The sequence below is a fragment of the Mustela lutreola genome, chromosome 2, assembly GCF_030435805.1.
Source record: "Mustela lutreola isolate mMusLut2 chromosome 2, mMusLut2.pri, whole genome shotgun sequence".
Lineage (NCBI taxonomy): Eukaryota > Metazoa > Chordata > Mammalia > Carnivora > Mustelidae > Mustela > Mustela lutreola.
In genome coordinates, this window is record NC_081291.1 from 106,185,777 (window position 1) to 106,209,705 (window position 23,929).

The window sequence follows — 23,929 nt, forward strand, 5'->3', positions numbered from 1 at the left end:
TTTTACTGTAATAGACTTTAATTAGAAGTAAACTGGAGGGTTGGGTTTTTGTTTGTTTGTTTGTTTGTTTGTTTTTAATACAAGTGGTTTTTAACTTAGAGTTATCACTCCATTCTTAACTCTGATGTGTGTGGGTTTGTGCATCAGTGTCCTTCTTGTGGGTACATTTGTGAGACAATTCATCCTTTAACTAGGTGGTCTTTATGACCCCTTCCTGTCTGTCCCGGGGTCTACTGACAAGGTGTGGTCTTGTCTTTATTATTATTCATTCCCTTGAAGAATCCTGAGTTGCCTTCAAGCACCTTCTTCTTTCTGGTCTCCTCAAAGGAACAGCATGGCCAGCAGGCGTGAGGGTGAGGCTGGGTGGGTCCTGAGGTATCCTAGGCCGCTGCTGCCCCTTTGGGGCCAGGCCTCAACTTACTGAGTCCAGGGGGTAGGAGTAGTGGTTCCCGCCATAGCACCAGAAGCGCAGGACCACAAACACCCCGGCCCCCAGCAGCAGGAGGAAGCCCAGGGCTCCGAAGAGGATTCCGAAGAAGGCGCCAAGCTTCATGCCCAGGTGCTCACAGCGCTCTCCCCAGGGCGTGTAGATGGAGAAGGGCACACAGCTGTGGACAGGGACAGGGACTCAGCGGCAGTGGGGAGGCCCCAGGAGGTTTCCCACAACTGTCCAGGCTCCCCTGTAGGGAAGGTGGCGGGCCTACAGGGTGGCTACCAGGTAGCGGGGCTGGGAAGCTGCACCTGGCCGGCGGGGTGGGGCCGGCTGCTGGCGAGCAGGTGCAGAGAGGACCCCCAGCTCCTCCCAGCCCTCCTCGGACCTGGGAGGGGAGAACGCTAGTTGGGGGGTGGGGAGGAGTTTGGGGTCGTAGTGGACACGAGGGAAGACCCAGGGCACCGATGCGCCTCGAGGGCCCCAGGGTAGCACTGCCCTTCTTCTCCTTAGCTGGCCTGTAGACTCAGTGCGCTCCCCTCACAGGAGGCCCTCAGACAGCTGACGAATCACGGGGTCCTCAGACACCTGTTTGAGAGGGCCTCCCCCGACAGGTGCTCCTAACGAAGGGCAGGGCCAGGCCAGACACAAAGCGGTGTGTGCCTTTCCCACAAGGAGACAGCAGAATGTTCACCCCAGAAGCCAAATCGGGTGGAAGAGTTTGCCTTTGGAACCCACATCCCCCTACCAAACCTGCCAGCTATGTGGGGCGGGTTCTTCACCTGTTTTTTTCTCTAAAATGGCACTAATGCCTACCCAGTGGCTGAGTTTGAGTTTCAGAGATAATGTAGCATCTTTACTCTCCACACAGAGTAAGCACTCACCTGTCTTTTCCATGATCCCGGCTCTCTCTGTTGTAAAGGAAGCTCTGCCCTAACTTTGAGACCCCACCTAACTTTGAGACCGTGTCATTTTGGGGCCCCTTGCAGTATCTCTGCCCGGCTGGAGTCCACCAGCTCGGCTTCTCCTGCCCTCTCCCCAACTCACGTGCAGCGGGGCCCTTGGGGCAGGTGCTGGCACTGGCCTCCATGCTCACAGTAGCCGTCACTGCACGGGGACACGCAGGTGAGGCCACTCTGGGGACTGTAGACCAGTTTGTAGTCCTTGTAGCCGCTGCAGTTGAAGTAATTCTTCAGCATGCTCACATTCACTGCCAGGAAGGACACGGGAGAGCAATCAGTAACCCCAAATCGATACCTCTCCCATCAAGGTTTCTGTTTTCGGGCATTTATCCTGGGGAGCCACGGGAAAAGCACACCAATGCGTGCGTTCATGGAAGTCTGGAGAAGCACGGTGTGTAGTAGCAATGGGTCTAATACGCGGGATTGCGTTAAATAAGGGATATTTTACAACCGGTAAGCACCATGGGGTGGAAAATGCATTGGTTAAGAGACCGTGCTTTGAAGTAAACCAGACCCACGCTGAAATTCAAGCTCTCCTACTTAACTAGTTGCGTGCTTTGGGGGAAATTCCTTAACTCCTTCAGCTTCAGTTTCCTTATCTTTAAAAGGAAATCATAATCTTAGGACCTATCTTGCTGTGCATTCTAAAGGACGGAATATATACTAGTATACTCATTACATTGCTTAACACAATGAGCACTCAATACATGGTCACAATGGGTATAACATTCTGTTTAAAATACAGCACACTAGGGGCGCCTGAGTTGTGCAGTCGGCTAAGGGTCTGACTCTCGATTTTGGCTCAGGTCATGATTTCACGGTCGTGAGATTGAGCCCCTCATCAGGCTCAGTGTGCAACCTGCTTGAGATTCTCTCCCTCTCCCTCTCCCTCTGTTGCTCCCTGCTCTTGCTCACTCTCTAAAATAAATAATCTTAAAATAAAGTAAATAAAATATAGCATACTATATTAAAATGTATGATAAAATAATATATCAAATGGGAATACATACACAATACAAAAAATAATAGGTTCACAATTGCTTAAGCAATGAGGTTATCAAACAATAGGTACTACTGGTCCCCTCCCCCTTTTTTTGGTGGGCAACAAAGCAGTTTTTTGAGCCTTAGTACAAAGCTCCTGAAGAGGGAGGGTACCCAAGAGGGTTGCCCTACTTGATCCCTTTATTACAAAAAATATTGGTATGTGTGGAGATCCCTATGCATAGAAGAACATTTAGAAGGCTGTGTGCAAAAATGGACTTGCCTTTGGGGATTGGAAATACAGGTGATTTTTTTCTTTTCTTGTTGTTAATTTGTGTTTCCTCAAGTTTATACAAGAAGCACATTATGCTTATATAATAAAAATTATTGGGGGGTTTTGGTTTGTTTTCTTTAACAAAAGGCATAGTCAGGTCTGGCTTGGTTGTTCCCTTAAACCGACCCCTAACGCCTTATTACACATACACAAAGTAGTTGGAGGATTGTCCCGAGGAGGGAGGAGGCACAGCCTGGGTCTGAGCAGAAATTCTTGCTTGGTCCCACCCTCCAGTCACACAGTGGCTTCTGTTGGGTTTGGCGTGGTCACTGACCTGTTCTCTGCCTCACTCCCCAAATAGGGTGGTCTATTCCCTTCCTTCTCTAGTGTGCTTACCAACTGATCTCATTCTTGTTCCAGGATAATCAGGGACCATCCCAGCTAAAGGGGACCTCAGAAATCCCATCTCCTTTTCCAGATGTGGGGGTGTTAAGTCTTGGGTTGAGGATGACTTTTGCTCAGGGTTATACCTTTCAAGGAGGGGAAATCTCTGTCCCTTGGCCAGGTCTCCAGCCTTCTACTTAATATCCTCTAGCTGGAGGGCAAAAGCAAAAGAGATGTCCCTGTTTATGTTTATAAAGTGCAGTGGTATTTTAACAAAATCATTAATAATTTTATTAAAAGAAAGAAAGCCATCAGCAGCGATGGTCAGGAAGGTGGCCATTAGAGTCACAGCTCAGTGAAACTGTCTCTCTGGGGATTCATCAAGCAGGATTTTGTGCTCCTGCTCTTGAACCTGGAAAGCTGGTGGGCTCAAATGTTTAACAATCTCTCTCAAAAATCACCAAGAGAAAACCTAAATTACTTCCTTCTGGCTTTTCTGAAAACCATTCCACCATGGGTTGCATGGGCTGAAGATCTGGGATAGCCTTCCCCGTGTACCTCCTCCTTCAGTTCTCTCTGTGACCATCCCCAGGACAGTGACTCACAAGCTAACAGACTCTTCACATCTTCTCTGGAGATGGGGTGGAAGTTCACATCGGTCCTGGGCTCCTTGCTTCTGTTCCGCTGCCTCCATGAGGCCTGGGGTAAGAATGCCACCACCACTGCCTCCAGCAGCTGGGTGTTGAGGAAGTCAATGACAGGACCCTGAGGGAGGTACTGGAACTCCGAGATGACCCTCCAGCGTCTGAGTAAACTTTTGGACTCCGGCGCTGCCTCAGAATCACTGTGTGGGAGGGGTACAGTGAGGCATGAAGGGTGGAAGTGGAGGGACGAGACCTGGGGACCCGGTGGGGACAGTCCCACTTACCTAGGTACCACTTCACTGTTCCGGAGAAAGGCCCGCACATTCAGGTTGCGCAATCTATAGGCCACCTAGGGCAGAGGATGGAGGTGGGGAAGCGGGAGTGAGGCCCAGTCCAAGAAGGAGACCCCTTCCACTGTACTGTGGTTATTTATCCCAGCCTGGCTCCTTCTTTGTACATGAACACCAGGACCAGTAGAATGCTTCTCATCCCGTTCTGCAGCCCCACAACCCAGCCTAGCCTGCTGACCAGCATGGGTCCCTGCTCAGTCAGAGTTTATTGGTGAGTGAAGGACTTGGCCTACCTTCCTGCGTCCAATGACAAGGGGAAAATCTGAGATGAATGGTCCCTACATTTGCCTCTGTTCCCTGGTTCACCCTCTCATTCTCTCCCCACATGGATAATGAGCACTGATTATGTGTAGCCAGACCTCGGGGACAGCTAGGAGCTGGGGGGCGGGGTCAATAGGCGAGCGACAGCAGACTTTACCTCACAGAGTGTAGAGTGCTGTGACGGTAGCAGTAGTGATAATACTTCTTATTATAATTTTTGAACACTTGTATTTTAGACACCGTGGTGAGTTCTTTACATACATTATCATTTTAATCTTGACACAGCCCGCAGACATAGGTACTATTATTATTTCTGCTTTGTGGATGAGACAGCAAATAATTTGTCTCATGATTACATCTGCTCTAGGGAATGGTAGAGCAAGGATTTGAACCTGGGTGTGTAGGATTCAAGACCCCCAGTAATTCAACTACTGTGTGACTTTGCCTGTGGTTGAGGAATGGACAAGGGCCTAGGAGCCAAGAAGAGAGAGCTGCTGGTTCTCTCTGGGAAGTCTGGGAAGGCTTCCTGGAAGTGAAATGCCTTTTTGTGTTTCTACCATATGATACCCCAGTGCAGGTCTCTAAGAACACTTAGAAGGAGAGGCTGGGGGGACTTGGCCCCCCTAGACCCTAGTCTGGTTATTCCAGTCCTCTTGGAGATCTCTGTCCTGGGGTTTCCTGCCTTCCTCACCCCCAGGCTTCGCCAGGGCAGGAGGCTCCGGCCTCCTCTGGCAACTGAATCTAGAGGGATGGCTAGCTGCAGAACACATCATTGAGGGCTAAGACTCTGCCCTCAACTGGCCGAGAGCCCTCTCCCCCATCCAGAGCTGGCCTGCACACTGACCGAGGCATTGACATCTGTCACAGAGGCATTTTCTTCTTCACTGACCCAGAGCTGGATGATTCTTAAGGGAAGGTCTGGAAATGGAAGAAGCAGATTCACAATAACCTCACAGTTTACATAGACTCACCCGAAAAGGCCATTGGGCCAAGTTAGGGAGACCGACCCATCCTACGGTGACAGAAAGTCACCAGAGGAATCAGGAGAAAGGGCTGAATCTGCTGAGCCTCACCTTAGGGCCCTTCCAACTGTGGTCAAGGGTTCCTGACTCTTGACTCTCTGGGCCACGAAGCCACCTCCAGTCTTTCCTCAGTGCACTGCTGAAGCCTGGGGTTCATGCTGTGACAGCTGCCCCCCTCCCGACTCCCCCTCTCCTCCCACTGCCACCTGCTTCCAGAGCTGGAAACTTGGGCCCACCTGAGAGATATCTGAGGTTCTGCCCTGTGAGATGGAGGAACCGAGCTCTGCTCCCCCACCCAGGTTCCTCGTCTCCCCTCAGGGTGAGGGAATTGTGGAGGCAGAAGGCATCTAGAGTTACCTTGATGGAGGGTTGGAGTGAAGTTGTTCCCAGCCACAAAGCAACGGGTGTCTGTGAAGGCCGGGGGGCAGGTGCAAACGGGCTGGCAGCCCAGCGCCTGGGAGACATAGCAGTGTCCCTGATTGTAACAGTAATTCACAGGGCAGGACTTGTTCTGACAGAGGGGAGAGGTCTCCAGAGCTGTGGAGGGAGCAGGGGGTGGGGTCAGCAGACAAGGTCAGACAGCAGTTGGGGGGCCCCAGCCCACAGAAAGCTCCTTCTAGGATGGGCTTGGTTTCTTTCTCCCCAAAGCTCACTCAGTCCACATTCTGCTTCTGAGTTGCTCTGAACCCTAAACTATCCTTCCCCCTTTTCCAGAAAGTTCCTTTGCCAGATCGGCATTCTCCCACTTCTGCTGAGAGAACGGCACATCTGCTTTCTGCACTTCCATTCCTTCTTCTGCCTTATAGTCTACCCGCTCTGGCCTCTCAGAAGACACAGGGGCCTCTAGAATTCCTCCTAGCACTGCAGGGGGCTTAGTGAAGACTTCCCGGTGATCACCGTCAGCAGGACTCCAGTGGCTCAGAGGTCGAGGAACAGGGGATGGGAGGAAGACTCAAAGAGAGGACGCACCCTAGCCACCAGATGCCCATGGCAGCCCCCCAGATGTCCCAACTGAGATGTGGAGATGCTGAGCTTTGTGTCTGAAGATACATGAGAGGAGCCTGGGAGCCCCAGGTTGCTCTGGCTCCTGGGCTGCTGCTGGACGTCTGCTTTGCCCTCCCCCGCCCCCCGCCAGGCCATCTTCAGTCTCTTGCCCTGAGTTTCCCCCATCAGGACCTCAGCCTGCCCACTCCCGGCCACTCCCCCGGGGAGTGCACAATCTCTTCTCCTTCAGCCTCACACCTCCCTGGACATCCTGACCTTCTTACCATAACCAGCTGTATTGAGTATTCTAAACGCTTGCTGGAAAAGGGAGAGAGATGTTTTGCCTCATGCCCCAGGCCCTCCAGGCCTCCACTGTCCCCAGAGCCTCCTCCTGCCGGAGCCCTGTCCCCAGCTCACCTGCACAGTGACGCCCGTCCCCAGTCAGGTGTGGAGGGCAGGCCTCGCAGCCCTTCCCAGGAATGCACTGCACACTCTCGAAGCAAGGCTCCTCACAGAGGTTCTTGGAGCGTTCGCAGTTGTGGCCAAAGGTGTCCCCGTCACACTTGCAGCCGGCCACCTGGAACGGGGTGCTGATTACGGGTAGCCAGGAGGCTGGACCACTGAAGGCTTCTGGGTGTTTCTGTACTGACCCCTCTGGTCTGAGAACCCATGGACCTCGAGTCCTTGCCTTGATTCTGCCAGCATCTACTGAGCACCTTCTTGACCAGGCTGTGGTCCTGTATATCCTTGCCAAGCCCACTAGGCCTCCCCAGGCCTTTCCTCCCTCCACACCCCTACCCCCTGGCCCCTCCACCTGGTGCCAGCGCTGGGATCTCAGCCACACCATATCTCCTTGCTGGAAGCCCTTTTTACAGTAGGACAGGGCCTAAATAAATACTCTACTATCCCTTGAAAACTGGATCTTACAGAAGCTCAGTTTCCTGCTCCATCTTCCCTTGCTGACTCCTCAACCAAGAAGGCAGAGCCACACTGCTAAGCACTGTGAGAACACACAGCAACCGGGAAAATGGCGCAGACAGCTACTGAGTCCCCAAACCTTGTCCAGCCCCCTGGCCTCTCTATTCTGGCACCCCTACGGAGATGACTTTAGAAATCTCCCTAAAATGCAACACCCCAACACTTTCTACTTCCAAGACTGGATATTTTGGGATACCTAAAATAATATATTGATTTTAATCTGTTTCTCACAGTCAGAACCTTAATTCTCGTCTTCTACCACCGGGCTCCTCTACCTCTACCCCATTCAAGCAGGAATTCTTTGCTCATTTTGAGGAGAAGGCTGTGTGTAAGGGCTGAAGGGGGTGGAGGGGTACTGCCAGCCAAACACTTTCCTTTATGGCTCCTGTTTTACAACCCAAACAAAATAAGAAAAAGAAAACAAAATTTTAAATAAAGAAAGGGGGCAAGATTCATTGACTGAGGCCAGCTGTCTTGGTTAAGACTTGTATAAATAAAGATTTTCTCCAAAATGAAGAGATGCTTCTTTTAGCTGGAAGGAGACAGTAAAAGAGAAAACAAAGGGGTTTGGGCTCGTCGTGTCCCTCTCTTCCCAACACCATAATGAAGAGACCCCAGAGAGAAATGGCTGTGTGGCGCTTCTGGGCAGATGGGAACTTGGGTTTTCTGTGTCTGAGTGGGGCACAGACGCCAGAGAGCACCTCCCTGGGACCAAAGAGGAGGGAACATGGAACCTGTGACCTGTGTAGTCTCATGCCCAGGGACCACAACGATGCCTTTCTGCCCCTACCTCTCCATGCCTTGTTCTAGAACCATGGAACTGTCTGGGGTCGGGGGAGGAGGGGCAGTGCCTGAGTGACTCAGTCGGTTAAGCACCCAGCTCTCGATTTCGGTTCAGGTCATGATCTCAGGGTCGTGAGATCGAGGCCCCGGTTGGACTCCCTGCTCAGCAGGGAGTCTGCTTGAGATTCTTTTCCTGTCCCTTTGCTCCTCTGCCAACTTGCTTTCTCTCTCTCTCAATAAATAAATGAGTCTTTAGAACTATGAAGCTGGGAACCCCTGGGGAGTTTTAAAGGATGCTGAGGTAGATGTTTCCTGTAAACCTAGCAGAATGGGAGCTAGGAGATAAAAACCTGAGATTGGTGTTGATACTCCTTGCTGACCACAGCTCCCAACACACACGTTACCACAGTGGGACTGAAATATGACATCCCTTCAGTTCCCACGGCCTCTCTCCTCAACAAGGAGACCTCCCTCCCCCGCTCCTCCCAACACTCACCTCCAGGGAGGAACCGCCCACCCAGCTGGTCAGGTTGTATACACACTGGCTCTCTTTCCTGCAGGCACAGACCACTGTCTTTGGCTGGAGTACAGAGGACAAGTTGTCTTCGACGTTTCTTGCTAGAATCTCCAGAGCAAATGGTTCCAACGACTTTGGCGTCCATAGCAGTGTCCCGTTCTCTGCCCCAGGGAAGACAAGACCATGGAGAGCTGGGAGCCTTGACTGTTGTGCAGTCTGACACATCTTGGCATCTGACAGCCCGAGTGCTCCTGTTGGCCTTCCTGCACCTCTCTCAGATCACCCCTCAAATGTCATCAGGCTTTTCCTCGAGCTAGGCTGGGTTCCTGGAGCGATCCCGGTCACGCGCCAAGCTGGAGGTAGCATGAGCCCCACTAAGTGATTGTAGGGTGGGACTCCACACAGAGGAAGGCACTTGCCCCCTGAAGAGACCCCAAAGGGCAACCATGCCTGTGCCTGCCTCAGACTGGGACATCCAGGAGGGACAGAGAACAAGGCCATAAAGCTAGGATCTTCCTGACCCTGCTCCAAGCTACACTGCACATGAAACTGGTTTCCCCTTCCCGGCAGCCCCATCCCTTGCCCTGATTTCTTGCCCACCCATCTCACTTTGTAGACCTTTGACACCAGACTACAGTGATAACATTGCTACATATCAGCAAGGACTCTTCTGATCCAAACCTGTCTTACTTACAGTGTCCAAGAAAATAAACAAGTCTCCTTAACACAGAGGTTTGAGAGTTGTTGGAAGTAGGGGACAGACAGGAGTAACTTCCAGGCTGTCCCTCTGCAGGAGAGGAGCCCAGGGGAGGAGGAGAATCTCCTGATGTCATTGGTTAGCACCGGGGAGGGTGCACACAAAGAAGTCCTCTAACGCACAGAAAGAAAATGAGGCGGAGAGGGGTGCTCTGAGCTTCAAGTAGGGTCCCTGATGGCTTTGGTTTAGCAAAGATCAGTCAGTAGCATAATTGGTGCTGGCCACAGAAGGTAAGTTGCGTCCTGTGGGCTTTGACTTTTTGACCCAGATCATGGTTCTAGGACTGGGGATCGCCACACCATTACTGACAGGGAGAATGAGGCTTTGCTTGGTCCCAGCACGGAAAAGCCACGAGGCAAACATCGTTGGCCAACATAAAAATAATGAGAAATGTACCGGATGAAGGTATTTGTATCTTTAAACCCTGTTTTACTTATATCCTTCTTTTAAGAGACTTGAAAATGCTGTAGATTAGTATTTTTTAAATTGTTAGACTTTATTCTAATAATTTGGTGATTTCATAAAGCTGGCTAAAGATGATTGCATGTCATTGGATTTGAGGTGAAATGACCTTTGAATCACTTGTATGGGCCCTGAAGCAGCATAGCTAGCTGGGCAGATTGCCAGAAGGCCGTCACTGTGATTCACTGGGGACACCTATCTGAATCAGAGTGCTCGTTCTCAGAAATGCTGGTCCTAGATATACCGATGGAAAAGTGCCGTGAAGTTCCCCAGCGTGTAATGATGCCAAATTACCTCCAGCTTGACTCTGACCTCTTAAGCAGCCAAGTGCTCTTACCAAAGATCCTGAAGTCAGTGCTGCTGTTCCTCAAAGTGAATGTGACGCTCTTAGAGTGGCTGGTGTACTGAACCCGCATGGTCTGCCCCATGTAGGCTTCCAGCACATGCTGACCCTTGATAGAGGGTGGGTACTTATCTGAAACACAAAGAGAGGATTCGGGGTTTGGGACAAGACACTTTCTTGCCTCACAGGGCTCCTCTCTCTTTGTCTAGTCTTCTGGTTTGTGTGAGGTGTTCTCAGGGCTCTGATCCACCTCTGGAAGCAGGAATTATTCCATGTACCTGCCTTCAGATCTCTGTAGAGCGGGATGGGGTTCTATTTAGCTTTTCTTTATCTCCCCCCCCCCCACAAGATGGGGTCAGGTCAAGTTCCTTCCTAATCAGAGTGCTATGCTGGGCATGGTATAATGTGAATCAGAGACTAGTGTCATTCAGACCACCACAGAGTTTTCCCATTGGGAGAGGGCTGGAAATGGTCAGGCTAATCTCCAGATGGGTTAATTTCCAGATGTCAGGAAATAGAGGAATACAGTGGAAATGCTATTTCCATGTCATTATTCATTCAGTCAGTCACTTAATACCTTTATTGAGCACCTACTATATGGCTGTCTCTGTTCTAGGTAGTGAGGACACAGCAGGAAACAAATAATAAAAAAAAGATACCTGTGAAAACTAGAAAATATGCTAGATAGTTTTAAGTGCTAAGGAGGAAAAACAAAGCAGGGAAGGTGAACAGGAAGTATGGGTAAATGTGAAATTTTAGAAGGCTAGCCAAGAAAGGCATTGCTGAGAAGGCGACTCGATTTGCGCAGAGCCTTGAAGGGGGTGGGGGTGAGCGTGGGGCTGGTCTGGAGGAAGGGGGTTGGGCAGAAAACAGTATGTGTGGAGTCTGGAGTCAAGAGTGAGCCTGGTGTGTTTGAAGAGCACAGAGAAGCCAGTGGGGCTGAAGTAGAGGGAGCAGGGCGGGGGGAAGTAGAGGAGAAGTTTAACTGCTACTGGGGTCATGTTGGAAAGGGCTTTGAAAGTCATCACAGTGAGCTGGGGAGTCGTGGGAGGAATAACAGAGCGAAAGAATCTGTTAATTTTTTTGAATGTGCAACTTGAAGGAATGTCATGAAGGGGTTGTTCCTCATCTGTCAGCTGACCCCGCCAACACCTCCCTCTGCTTCATGCCACTTACTGAGGGTGGTGTTCATCTTCTGGTACCTTCTGAAGAGGATCTTTGTGTTCAGGCCAGTGCTTCTGCTTCCTGTGGCCAGGCTGTCATAGATGCACTGTTTGTCTCCGTCACACTCGGAGACCAGCTTGTTATCCGAGGTTTCGTTTCCCCTCCATTGGGAAAAAAAGACAGGGGTGAAGTTGGAAGGCAGGTGGTCGTCTCTCTTGCCAAGGAGCCTTGTGTCACTGATTTCCCCTATAACACATGGAGGCAATGGCGGGGGGAGCAGGGATGGGTCTCCAGTTATGATTTTGGCCGTGTCTACCCCTTACTCTCACTCTACACGCCTTGGGGCGAGGGAGGGAGATGCGGAGGGAGGGAGTGACTTCTGGCTTTTGAGGCTGCAAATCCCTACTCTAGTGAGTGATGGCCACCACTGCCCTTGTCTTCTCTTCCAGGAAGAGAAACACAGCTGAGATGGGGTTGGAGGGGACAAATCTGGGGGGGGGGGGGCAGAATCCTCAGCCTTTCCTCCTGGCCTTTCCACCTCTCCCTCACAAAGGATGGAGGTCTGGCTCCCACAAGCGGAGGGAGGCAATGCTTCCTTCATCCCAGCTTGGCCTCATCTACCCCGAGGACTCTGAGGCCCAGACTTACAGGTCATTCCGTATTGAAAAAGCAACTCCTCGGTGCTATCGCGGGGAATGGTGGAGCCGTTGGGCATCCTGAAGTCATCATCTGGATTGTCATTCCAGACTCCTGAGGGTCAGAGTAGGAGGTCGGCCACCCTGGGTCTGTGGCTCTCCCCTTCTCTGGGGAGCATCCAGTGGGGCACGCTCAGGGTATGACCGGGGTGAGGGGGCCTGGGAAGCCTCTTCCAGTTGCGCTTGTTCTCGGCTCGGTCCTTTCAGGAGGGGCAGGGAAGACCATACCTCATAGCCCACCCCTCTGTCTCCAGGATGGAGGAGGGGGAAATGGAGGAAGAAGGGAGGGGAAGTGGGGCTGGAGGCAGGGAACGGGCAGCTGCTGGCTCTACCTTCCCCAGAGCCCATCCTCAAAGCCCCCTCAGCTGTCCTGGAACCGGAGATTCACGATGACAAAAAGTGAGGCTGAAAGCAAGCTGAAGAGAGCCCTCGTCCCTCCCCACCTCTGCACAGCCTCAGGGTTCTGTTCCCAGGAGGCCCAGGAAGAGCAGCTCAGCCTGGGACACCCACAGGCCAACTGGACTGGCAGCTGCCTGTGGTCTGGGGCCCCCACTCTTTCTGCTGCCGCTGCCTCAGACTCAGAATCCTGCCTGCTTCTCACCCAGGAGGCCTTCTGTGCGGTTTCGATACTCCTCCGGGAGGCCGCAGGAGGCATGGAGGATGTTGGAGAGGGCAATCACTGAGATGGTCACGGTCCCATCGAAGATGGCTGACACCAGCGAGCCATTGCGGGTCACGATGATGCCGGTGGTGTTGAACGTCTCCGGGCCTGGAAGGTGGGGAGGCAGAAGAGGAAGAAACCAGCACTGGAACCCTGTGGGCCCAAGACTTAGCAGTAGTAAAGGGTCAAGGTGCAGAGGGGAGACTCCGAGAGCAGCTATGGGGGTGGCCTTGGGATACCTTCTCCGGTGGCCCAGAGCCAAACTCACAGGACACCCCCTCCTTCCTGGGGACTAGAGATGGGCACGAGGCTATCACTGCCTTGGAGGAAGGAGAGACGTGAGGAAGGAAAGCCCAATGTCTGGCTCCTAGGTGAAGAAGCCACCCAGGTCCAGCTGCTGAAAGAAGACGAGGTGAAGCGGGGTTGCTGCCCTCTTCCCTGCCCTCCCCGCCCCATGCCCCTGCCTCTGCGCTGCTCCCTGGCACTGGGCGCCCCCACTGAAGCTTGACCCAGGGAAGCAGAAGGGAGCTGACAGCTGCTCCCAGCCTACCTTCTGGGTCTTCATGGTTAGTCTCAAATGTCACAGTCTGGTTATTGACCTGCACGTGGATTGTGTCATCGGGCTCAAGGAGCCATCGGACCTGGATGGGGAATTGGAGAGGATCTAAGACTGACCTGAAGTGGGCCCCGAGGCAGAGAAAAAAGGCTGCAGAGAGTTTGGACCCGAGCCCCGGAGGAAGAGGGTGGTAGAGGGATGACGAGGTTGTGCTAGCTCAGGACTTAGAGGGCTCAGCAGGGGCCCGGCTGGAGCTCCCTGCTGTCAGCACCTTTAAAGGGACTGTGACCATCTCAGCGACGGCCCTCTCCAACATTTCTCAGATGATCTCATTTAAATCTCACAAGAGCCCTGTGAGGTAGGTAATTTTACTCTCCCCATTTTACTACAAGAAAACTGAGTCACTGGGAGTTCCGTCATTTCTTCAGGATCACGTGACTGACAGAGCTCTGACCCGAATCCCACTGTCTCTAGGGTTGACTCTTGAACCACTGCACTGGCCAGACATGTCCTCCCTCCCTGCTGTCCCATCCCCTTCCTCCTTCTTCCTCTCCTTCTTGGGGCCCCTGCCTCACTTACTGTGATGGGGTCCAGTTGGCTGGTGTCATATTTAGCTGCAAAGGCGATGAAGTTGGTGGCCTGGGCGGAGCCGGTCTGGGCGGTGCGGCCCTGCAGCAGGAATGAGGAGTTTCCATCCCAGGCCCGGACCAGCTGGAAGTCCCCCAGCCCATTGAAGGTGAAGTTGGCACCATCCAAGGTGCTGATGTGGGGGTCCCCAAACATCCAGGCTGGAAGAAAGGAAGAGACCACAATGGCAGACTGTCCAGGGAAGGATCTGGGATTCCCCCACTGCCTCCAGACCGACTCAAGCCTGGGAGACGTTCATGGAGTAGAGAACCATCCCCAGAGGCCCTCTTGCACTTTTGTGCCCCTGCCCAAATTCACATCATTATCCCCGCCCCCCAACCCCTTCCCCAACGCCAGGTACAAAGCCTCTGTTTGCCTCTGGCCACACACTAAACCATCTCCACTTGGTGGCCATGGCCCTGCCCCAGGAAGCTTGCTGTCCCTCCCCAGTGGCCCGGCCTCAGCCCTGTGGGGCCCCAGCAGCCTCACCGGGCCTCAGGGGCCGGTACCCAGCACAGCTGATGCGTGGCCGCCTTTGGTGGTACAGAGCACAGAAGGACGGCTTGTCGTTCCAGCGGCAGCACCAGTCCCATGGCTCCAGCTCCTGGTCTGGGGGAAAGATTGGCATGTGGGAGGGAGACAGAGGGCCTGCAGAGTCTGGCGGAAGGTTTGGTGAGGCAGGATGACACGGGAGTCGGGCCAACTTGGAGCAGATCCTGCCCTGCTCCATGGCCTTGGAGCATTGACCGTCACTATCTCCCTTGTAGGCTTGCCGGAGCTGTGTGTGCAGCAGAGCCCCAGAGGTGCACCCAGGGGGTTCGGGGCTGTGTCCCAGGGGCTTTCTCTCCAGAAGGGTGGGGCTGAGTGCCCCTGGGAGGCTGTGATTGATGGTCTGGGGGAACCACGGGGGCAGCTATGATTGTCAGAGGTAGCGGGGTGGCTGGGGACAGAAGGGGGAGCCACAGTACCCTGGTCCCCCAACCCTGTGCTCTCTAGCTCCTCTGGAGGGTCTCTGTCACCTCTGTGGAGGTGACAGTCAGCTGATTTGGGCCCAGAGGGACAGGGTCGCACTTGGTCCCCTCTCCTTCCCTGGAGAGAAGTCTCCACTCTTGTCTGGGGCTAGGAGGCCAAGTGAAGATGGGGCAAGAGGCACTGGATCATAAATCCCCGGGAGGTCAGCTGGAAGGGATTTGGAACCTTCCCAACGTTACAAGATCAGGAAATTAGTGGCCAGAGAGGGGAGGCAGCTGGGAGGGAATGGGGACAAAAGGCTTCTTTCTTCAGGTCCCACTGCTTGGCTGGGAGCCCAGGCCTGGTCTCTGACAGAAAAGAGTAGAGAGAGCTTCAGAGAAGGTGGGGATGAGATCTCTGCAGTCACACGTACCAAATTGCCAAGGAGCATGCACTGTCCAGCCCTGGAGGAGCTCGCCCCAGGGCCCGTAGCGGCAGCACACGCCCCCGCGCCAGGAAGAGAAGCTGCACAGCTGCCTGCTGCCGAGGCCCCACCAGCCTGTGACAAGGATGGACATGCTCAGGCCCAGAGGTCTGGAGAGAGGGGTAGCGGCGGGTATGGGGTGGGGGGCGAAGGGTGGGCGGGGCGAAGGGGTCCTGGAAGGGATAGGTCAGGTGTGAGCAGAGGGTTGGTGGGTGGTCTTATGGGGCATAGCGGGGATGACCCAGGAAACAGGAAGGGGGCATCACCCATGCTGATGGGCTGGAATCGTAAATCCCATAGTCCCTGCTGCCAGGAGCAAGGGCAGGAGATCTGGTTCCAGCCCCATGTGGGTCCCCGAGGCTGTCTTTTCAACCACTGCAGGCACCGGAGACGGTAGTTGGGCCTTTCTTCCCCGTGTAGGCTATAGACCTGCAGGCCCCGGACGCCTAGAGCAGCAAAGGAAGGAGGGGTTATCCCAGGGCCTCTGGCCACAAGCTCTCTGCTTTAGCAGCCTAACTCATCAATGCACATTCTGCAGCCACCACCCCCCACCCCGACTCTGGACAGCAACTCCAGGGAAGGGACCCAGTTCAGACTGGCCCCTTTTATGAGACATCCAGAGGCCCTTAAAACTTGGATCTTAGAGGGAAACCCTGGGACAAGTGATGGACAGAGCAGACTCACCTGCATGCACTCTGAGCCAGACCCCAGCCCTGAGCTTCCGTCCACCAATCCTCCAACCCTCCCATCTGCCCTCTGAACTCCAGTGCCTTCCCATCTCCCCAAACTAGTCCTTCCTCATTCATCCTTTATCTCACTAAGGGGCACCACCAACCACCAGCTCAGACCTTGGCTTTCATCCCTGACCCTCCCCCTCCCCCAGCACAGACTGCCAAAGTAGACAGGACAACAGCCAGCTGGGGGCTTGCTCCAGCACCATGAGGCTGAGGAAGCATCCTCTGGACCCAGAAGCCATCCTCAGAAGGGACAAGTAACTAGGAGAAAAAACCCTGGTTTGAATTTAAGCTTTAACCGTAGGTTACATACTGCCTACCCCAAAAGCCAGGAGTGAAAAGGGGCCTCCAGAGTCCAATAAGACACAGCAGGACATAATGTATTAGATTTTGACCCTGTTCCCACACAAAAGAAGAAATTGTCAAGATAACTATAATTTGTTAAGGTTTTGAAAAAATATTTACTTTATCTTCTTTACAATGGCTGGATATCATGGGAAACAAATCAGATATTCTTCCCCAAAACACACACACACAATCATATTGCGCCTTCTAGGTCACAAGAAGATGCATCTTGATAGAATGGCCCAGAATCTGACAGGGCAGTTCTCTCCACAAGATGGCACCCACGATTTGACATAGCTTCCATGTACCAAAAGCTCTTGTCCCAGAGCAAAGAGAAGTAGATTTATGCTTCACAATCTACATGGCTGATTTCCAATGCTAAACTGTCCTTCATTCAACTCACATTTTGGGAACTATAATCTCTGTCCCATTGGGACCTCTGGACAACAGATTGAGTCATGTCCCATGGAGCCTCCTGATACAGAAGCCCTGGCCTTCTTAACAGAGTGAGAGCTCCTTGAGAGCAAACATAGTCAGTCTTTGTCCTTTTTTTCTCTTCCTCCCTATTCCTGGCTTTTAGCACACAGCAGGTGCTCAGTTAATGATGACTGGCTGAATGTCAGACTTCTGGATCTCCCCGCAGCAGATTGCCTGCAGGGATCTCATCTGGGTTCTTATTCCAGCCCTGGGACAGGACACTTGGACCTAAGGGTCCATTCATATCCCCAGCTCCTGGCACAGCCCTGTCCTTACTTCCAGGATCTGGTCCCCCACTGAGAGACCTGGCTTTGGCACATCCCAGGGAGGAACATAACCCTGGCTGGGACTGTGCTGTGTGATGGCACAGAAGGTACCAGACGCACTTGGGTAGTGCCAAGTCCTGATTGTACTTGTGGGTCAGATTGTGTGGGGGATGCCCTGGGGCAGTGGAGATGCTAGAGGGCTGCCTCATTAGGACTCTCATGACTCCTGGAGTTGAGGACAGAGAGTTACCTGAGTTGGAATTCAGGAATTGGTCTGGTAGATACTTCTTCCACAGTGGCTGGGATGTCAGTGGGCTGTTTTCAAAATGCCCGTCTCCACTGCAGGCAAAGGGAAAAAATTGCATGCCTCCGTCACACACGGGGTCTTTCCTCTGGGTCGACTAGTTGTACATTCATGCCACCAGTGGGACAGACCATCACTCAGTGTGGGTAGTCATTAGATACCAGTCATTACACAGTCAGCTCATCAGGCAGCCGGCATCTCTGACTCCTAGCAACAAGCAGGAGAGGGCAGAGATGGGGGGGCAAAGGGAAGGAAGGCTCTGATTTATTCTATAGCTGACCACTGACTGCAAGAAGTGTGCACAAGGCAGAGGTGTGCACACAACAGGGTTCAGGCTTTCTTCTGATGAGTTTCCCTTCAATGGGGGGATTGGACAGAGGGCTGGGGAGGGGACAGGATGTTGGGATGCTAAAAGCCAATCTCTGCCTCTGAGCAGTGACTCCTGACTTTCTTCCTCTCTGCCACAGGATAGGTGAGGCACACGGGTGGGACACTCTCCGTGGACTACTCAGGAGGGTGGGCAATCCCTAGCTAGTGGAATAATTCAACTTCTTTCTCTTTCACAGCACATGAAAAAGCAAAGGAAAGCAATAGAATTATAGGGGCAACCCTGAACACCATCTAAGAGAATTTGCATCAATGACTAGTAACACATTATGTGACCTTTACAATTGATTGCACACACCAGCATCTCGAAAGAGTGGTTGAGAACTGTTGTCAGAGACTGAGTCACCTTCACACACAGGAATCCATGGCCCCGTCCATGGCTCTCTCCCTCTACCCTCTGTCTTTCCCACTGACCCCACACAAGCTGTTGGTGCCCCTAGATGAGGGATTAATGCTCAGCCCAACAGAAGTCAGGAAGGCAGATTTCAGCCTCAAATATCTGGGTGCAAGGTCCTGCTTTGTCACTTCCATCTCTGAGACTTTGGGCAAATTACTGATCTATTTTTACCTCAGTTTTCTTACCTATAGAATGGGTAGTAAAGAGTATCTCCTTCATGGGTTGTGATAATTAGATAAAATAATGCATCTTAAGTAGTTTGTGTAATACATGTTGGCTGGTATTACTATGATACTTGAGAGGTCAAGAGGGGTTGGCTAATGTCAGTAGAAATCAGAGAGGTCAAAGCTCTGGGAATTATCATGAAGCCTGGGGACTGGGTTGGGAAAGAGAATGTCAGGTGAATGGGCATCTTTTAATTTGAAACAGCAAGAAGTGGGAGCTGGAGTTGGTGTGAGTCAGAAACATCAGCAAGAAGGATTCACAGCCTGTCCTGGGGGGATTGGGAGTGGGTGTGCAGCCAAAATCCTGCCCTGGACCACTTCCTGTATCTGTTCAGTGCTGACTGCCCATTCCCGTCCTACCTGGAGAAGCCCATGAGGACTGGGTTGCCTGGGCGCTGGGTCACATCCCACTGCATGCCGCCATTTTGGTAAAGAAACAGGGCGTAGGACCTGCTCCCATCCGTGGAAAGGATGGCCTGGTAGGTGTTGGTCTGGAGGTCGGTTGGAGACAAACATAGGATTGCCTGTGAGAGATCTGGGGTCTCCTCCCTGGTGTCCCATCACCCTCCGCACCACCCTGCCTGGACACACACATCATCTTTTCCTGGCCTCCCCAGAAAATGTTTGGGATTGTGCAGGACAGCTTTCACCCTGGGGATCAAAGCGCCTATCGTAGTGCATTTGCCTTCTTCATGACTTCTCTCCAGGGAAGGGTGATAAAAGGCTCTGATTTAGGATCCAGTGAGAAGAGAGTTTGTGTAGAAAAGCTTCGGGACTCAGAAAGGTTAGCCACCACCGCAGAGAGCCAAGGGAGGCCTATTTAGCTTCCTCTGGGATATTTTTAAGCACATTGTTCAAATGTCCCCTCAACCTAAATACTGTGGATGGACCACAGAGGTCCTCCAGATACTAGAGGTCCTCTGGAAGCAGATGCCAAGCACTGCTTGAACAAAGTAGGTAACCAACGAACTCATTGACCCAAAGAAATGAGAGACTAGACCACACAAGGGCTGTAAGAGCTGAGTCCCTGGGGGAAGACTGAGGACACCGTGTAGGCTGATCATTGCCCTTGGATGGGTCTGCCACTGAGAGCCAGAATTGGAAGTCAGAAAGCCTCAGCTCCAAGCCTGGCTTTGTCATTGGCCAGCTGGGTGACCTTGAGCAGATTGCTTAACCTCTCTAACCATCGTCTTCTAAAATGTAGATAATAATATCAGGTTGAGTCATATATATACAATTGCCAATAGTCAGCCATTTTGACTTACAAAAATTCTATTTCCTATGTTTCAACCCAATGAGTCCTAAGTGAGTGCTCAGCAAACAGGGTGGGGGTGATCTGTTCCTGAGTCAGAGCACATGTTAGAAAAGCGGCCCCTGCCTAGGGTTCTAGGATGTCTGACTTCCAGATGGTTCACAGGGAGCTGTCCATTGTTTCACTCACCCCGAAGGTCCACCGGGCGGGATAGGCATGGGCTTTGACCCACGTGACCTTTAGGGTCCACCTTGCTTTGTAGTTCCAGGTGTAGGTAAACTTTTTAATCCAAGACTCCACCTGCCAGACTAGCTGGTTGTGTTCATTATCGAGTGTCTCATATTCCTAGGAAAGGAAAGCAGATAAGACAAGGAAATGAGGGTCCTACCTGCAGGTATGTTCATGGTTGTGAAAGGGTATTCCCAAGTCTATGTAACAGTCCTGCTCTGTTTCCTCCCCACCCTCATATTTAAACATCATCCCCTGCCCACACAGAGCCCAGGCTCGGACAACAGTAACGTGCGTGCGCGCACACACACACACACACACACCGCCACATAGCCCTTTGTCTCTCTTTGCTGGCTGCTGGGGGGTCCTGAATTCTGGGCTTGGAAAGGCTCACCTGATAAAATATGGTTCCCTGGCCAGTGGAAAAATCAGCATCGTCCCAGAATGGAGCCACCAGGGCCACGGGGTCCCAGCCTGTGAAGCCTCTACGAGGGGGATTGGGGTAGGAGAAAACCTGGTACTCTGACTCCGGGAAGATGATCTGCCCATTATCTGTGAACTGGGCACAAAAGTTCTTCTGGTTAGTGTTTAGGGAGGAAGGAGGAAGGGACAAAAATATCCCAGCACAGGGCCAGCTCCTCAGAAGTGTGACCCCCAAGGACCTCTCTGGGTAAACTGCAGAGATGTCAACAACTTCCACAAGATCGTTTTATTCATCTCCCTGCCTGCTGGGAGAGACCCCTTTACGTAGTTCTCACACAATACTCTTCATCTGCGGACACTCCTCAGTTTTAAGTACTTCCTGTCATGGTAGGTTTTCCCCTGCTTCCATGGCCAACCCCATCTACAAACAGGCCCATCACAGAGCAGAGCCCTCTGGGTGAGTCCCCATAGAGCCATCCTGAGGCTCCATCCACATCAGAGTGGGCTAGACGATTGCTACACTCAGTCCCATCTCTGGGTTGCCCTATCTTAGTGTGCCCTGCCCCAGCCCCCATGCCCACCCCTGAGGCCCGCAGGTACCACAACCACCATTCCGTCTCTTCTCCAGGAGACATGGCGTCCTTGGACTGAGGAGCCAGTAAATATTCATAGAAAATGTAAACAGCATTAAAAGGTGGTTTCCCAAGTAGAGCTTCTAACTCATTAAAAAGGCTCTGAAAACAGTGGAGAGCTTAGTGGACTCCCAGACCTCTTTATTGAGGTAAAGACACTTTTGTCCATGAGGGGAGAGAGCCTTGCCTAGCTCAGTCTTCCTCAGTCAGCACCCAGGCATTAAAGAGTATAAATGCAAACTGTGCCAGAGGCAGGGACACAGGAGGTGTCTAACAAGTGTTATTTGTTGCATTCTTCCTTCCTCTGGACCACAGTCACGGTCACAGGGCCATCTCCAAGTCCTGGAGAGAGAAGCAGAGTCTGGGGAACACAGGTCATGGGTCCTGTCTTTTGGGCTGCAGCTGGGGACTCACATAGAGATAATCCCGGAGAGAGAAGCCAAGAGGGAAGCCAATCTGGGGCTTGAAGAGTGGCGAGGTGAAGTCCGAGATCCTCTTGACAAACTCCCGATCTCCAACACTTGGCCCATAGGGGAAGAGGGGAACACCTGGGCCAGCACAAAGAAGGGCAGGAAATTCTCACGGGTCCTGACTACTTTAGGGCTGACAGAGAGCTTCCCCAAGATGCCCCTACACCCAACTCAGAGTCCTCAAGGACTCTTCTATTCCCCTCTCTGCTTGCATTTAACCCATCTTTTCATTTTACCCCTTCAGTGGGTACTCTCATCCTTTACCATTTTGAAGAAAAACAGGTCCTGCTGTCAGAACACCATCAAGTTATTCTGCATCTATTATGATTCTCGTAATTCTTTCAAGGGTTCAAAGACAAAACTCCAATGTGAAGATCAGTAATTGAAATAACCATTTCCTAGAAAGAGACTTGTTTCCTAAGATGGTATTTCTCTAGATACAGTAGGTGGACAGAATTTGTCCTTGGACCCCTTAGAAGTCTTTGGGCTCCAGTTCCAGAAAGCTTATCCTAAATATTTCTCAAATGGGTCTCCTCTTTTCTTTCCTGGCAGCCCTCCCCTGGTTTGCTTGGAATGCCACAGTATCTGTATACAACTCTCCTGGCCTCCTGCAAATTCATCCAACACCCCAAACACCATAGCACCATTCATAAACACAGACCCTACCATGTCCTCCCTGGTTCACTCACATGACAGCCTCATTTCTCAATACTCTTCCCTTTGTTTCCAGCACCCCCAAGTGCTTTGGGTATATCCTCCCCATGCAATATTGGGACTACTGTTCATATCTAGATCTTTATTCCAGCTCTTCAAGCCCTCCTTCCTGCTTGGGATGTTTCCTCTTCCCCAACTCCTATTCATTCTTTCCAGAAAGCCCCCTCTTCACCATGAGCACACCCCTACATCCACTAGGGACCTTCCATTGTGCATGTCCAACACCCTACATTTATTCCTCTAATTGCACTTATCAAGGCAGGAGATCTGTCTCCTACTAAACCGCACCTTGATCATTTCTTAACCCCCCCCCCTCCTAGCCCAGTGCCATGTACAAAGCCAGCCTTCAGTGGTACTGAAGCACAACTGAGCAGTTGTGCTGTCTCAAAATCCCCTGTGAGAGCCTGTGATCTGAGAGAGCAGTCTATGAGCAAGGAGCCTGAGGTGGAGTTACAGCACCCCTCTAAAGGGGATATGGGAGCACCTGGACTTCCCATGGCCCAGAGGAGGCAGTTCCATGGAACCAGCTCCCCCAGCTACCCAAAAGGGCTCTCACTGGTAGATCTCACCAAGTTGCCATAACTTTAGCACCCACACCAACTTAATTCTCTCCATCGCAATATGGAGAGCCCCCAGACCTACAGAATCACTAACCTTTCTTGGGTTTGACAGGGACTGGAGCAGGTGTTGAGTGTGTGCCTATGGATGTTCTAGGAGATGGGGTTGTATGGGTCTGGGAGGTTGTTGAGGGTGGTGATGGTGTTGTCCTTCTCTGGCTGCCTATCCTCACCGAGGTGGTGATGGTTCCTGGGCATGCAGAGACAGAAAACTGCAATAAGTCTTACAGTCAGAAAGTAGCAGAGTCAGAGAGAGTGATACACTTCAGGATCTGTGAGTCAGACCTGGGCTGGGAGAGACAGCTAGAAACTCTCCTCTATCTTCTACCCACACCCAAATTAATCCCTACACATAAGCAACTGTCTTCTGGGGTAGAAGGGAATGGTGGCACATCACTCACCATACTCCCACTCAATTCATCTTGTGGCTCTGCCCTCAATGCTAGCCTGGTAATGCTATCTCACCATCCCTAACAAGCACTTAACTAGGCTGACCTGAGCCAACTGAGCCACCCTGAGAGATCAAGAACCTGGAGCCCCACCTACCTGATGTCTGAGTCCTCACAGTGGAGCTTGACGATGCTGTGGATGGTGAGAAAGTGCTGGTAATAGACAGAGGAGTAGAAGGACCTGTGAATGGGGTGGTGGAACTCCAGGTGATGGGAAAACCAGGGGATGAATGAGAGAATGAAGAATTACTGGTTGAACTATAGAAATTGAATATGGTCTGAGCTGTGCCAATATCACTAGACGTAATAGACTCCGAGAAAGCACGGTCTGTGGATGGATGAGTGACAACTGACCAAGATGAAGGTCTGTGGCTCACACTGGAAGGCAATGAAGATATTGTTGTCCCAGATGTGCCTGTATCTTGGGAAATGCCTTCCTTACCAGTGTGTTCAGTTAGGAAAGAAGAAGGATTTGATGTGAACACTGTGGAGATGGTGCTGGTGTGAGGTTCTGTGCTGGTCTCCATGGTCTGACTCGTGTGGTCCTGAGATGATGCTGTTGTTGTGTCTGGAGCAGTACTGAAGGACGAGGGTGGTGCCGAGGTGCCCCCAGTTGCACTGGTGCTTGTGACACTTGAAATGACCGGAGTTGCACTTGTCAAAACAGTCGTTGGCGTGCGTGTTGTGTTTCCTCGCGGGGTGTCTGTTGACCCTGGTGTTGTGGGGATCTGTGAGGTCAT

General features: G+C 52.1%; 1 protein-coding gene across 1 annotated transcript; it reads right to left on the reverse strand.

Moving 5' to 3' along the window:
* On the reverse strand, positions 1-23,929 carry MUC4 (mucin 4, cell surface associated). Its single transcript, XM_059165040.1, has 24 exons — positions 23,287-23,929; positions 22,778-22,930; positions 21,354-21,487; positions 20,279-20,443; positions 19,846-20,001; positions 18,765-18,895; positions 17,343-17,431; positions 15,537-15,716; positions 15,220-15,345; positions 14,325-14,444; positions 13,788-13,996; positions 13,203-13,293; positions 12,593-12,760; positions 11,945-12,046; positions 11,309-11,542; positions 10,127-10,264; positions 8,550-8,731; positions 6,710-6,869; positions 5,666-5,845; positions 5,131-5,204; positions 3,960-4,024; positions 3,637-3,875; positions 1,478-1,640; positions 1-608 (listed from the first exon to the last, which is right to left on the reverse strand). The coding sequence occupies exons 1-24, from the start codon at positions 23,927-23,929 to the stop codon at positions 413-415; spliced, it is 4,098 nt and encodes a 1,365-aa protein (XP_059021023.1). The 3' UTR covers positions 1-412.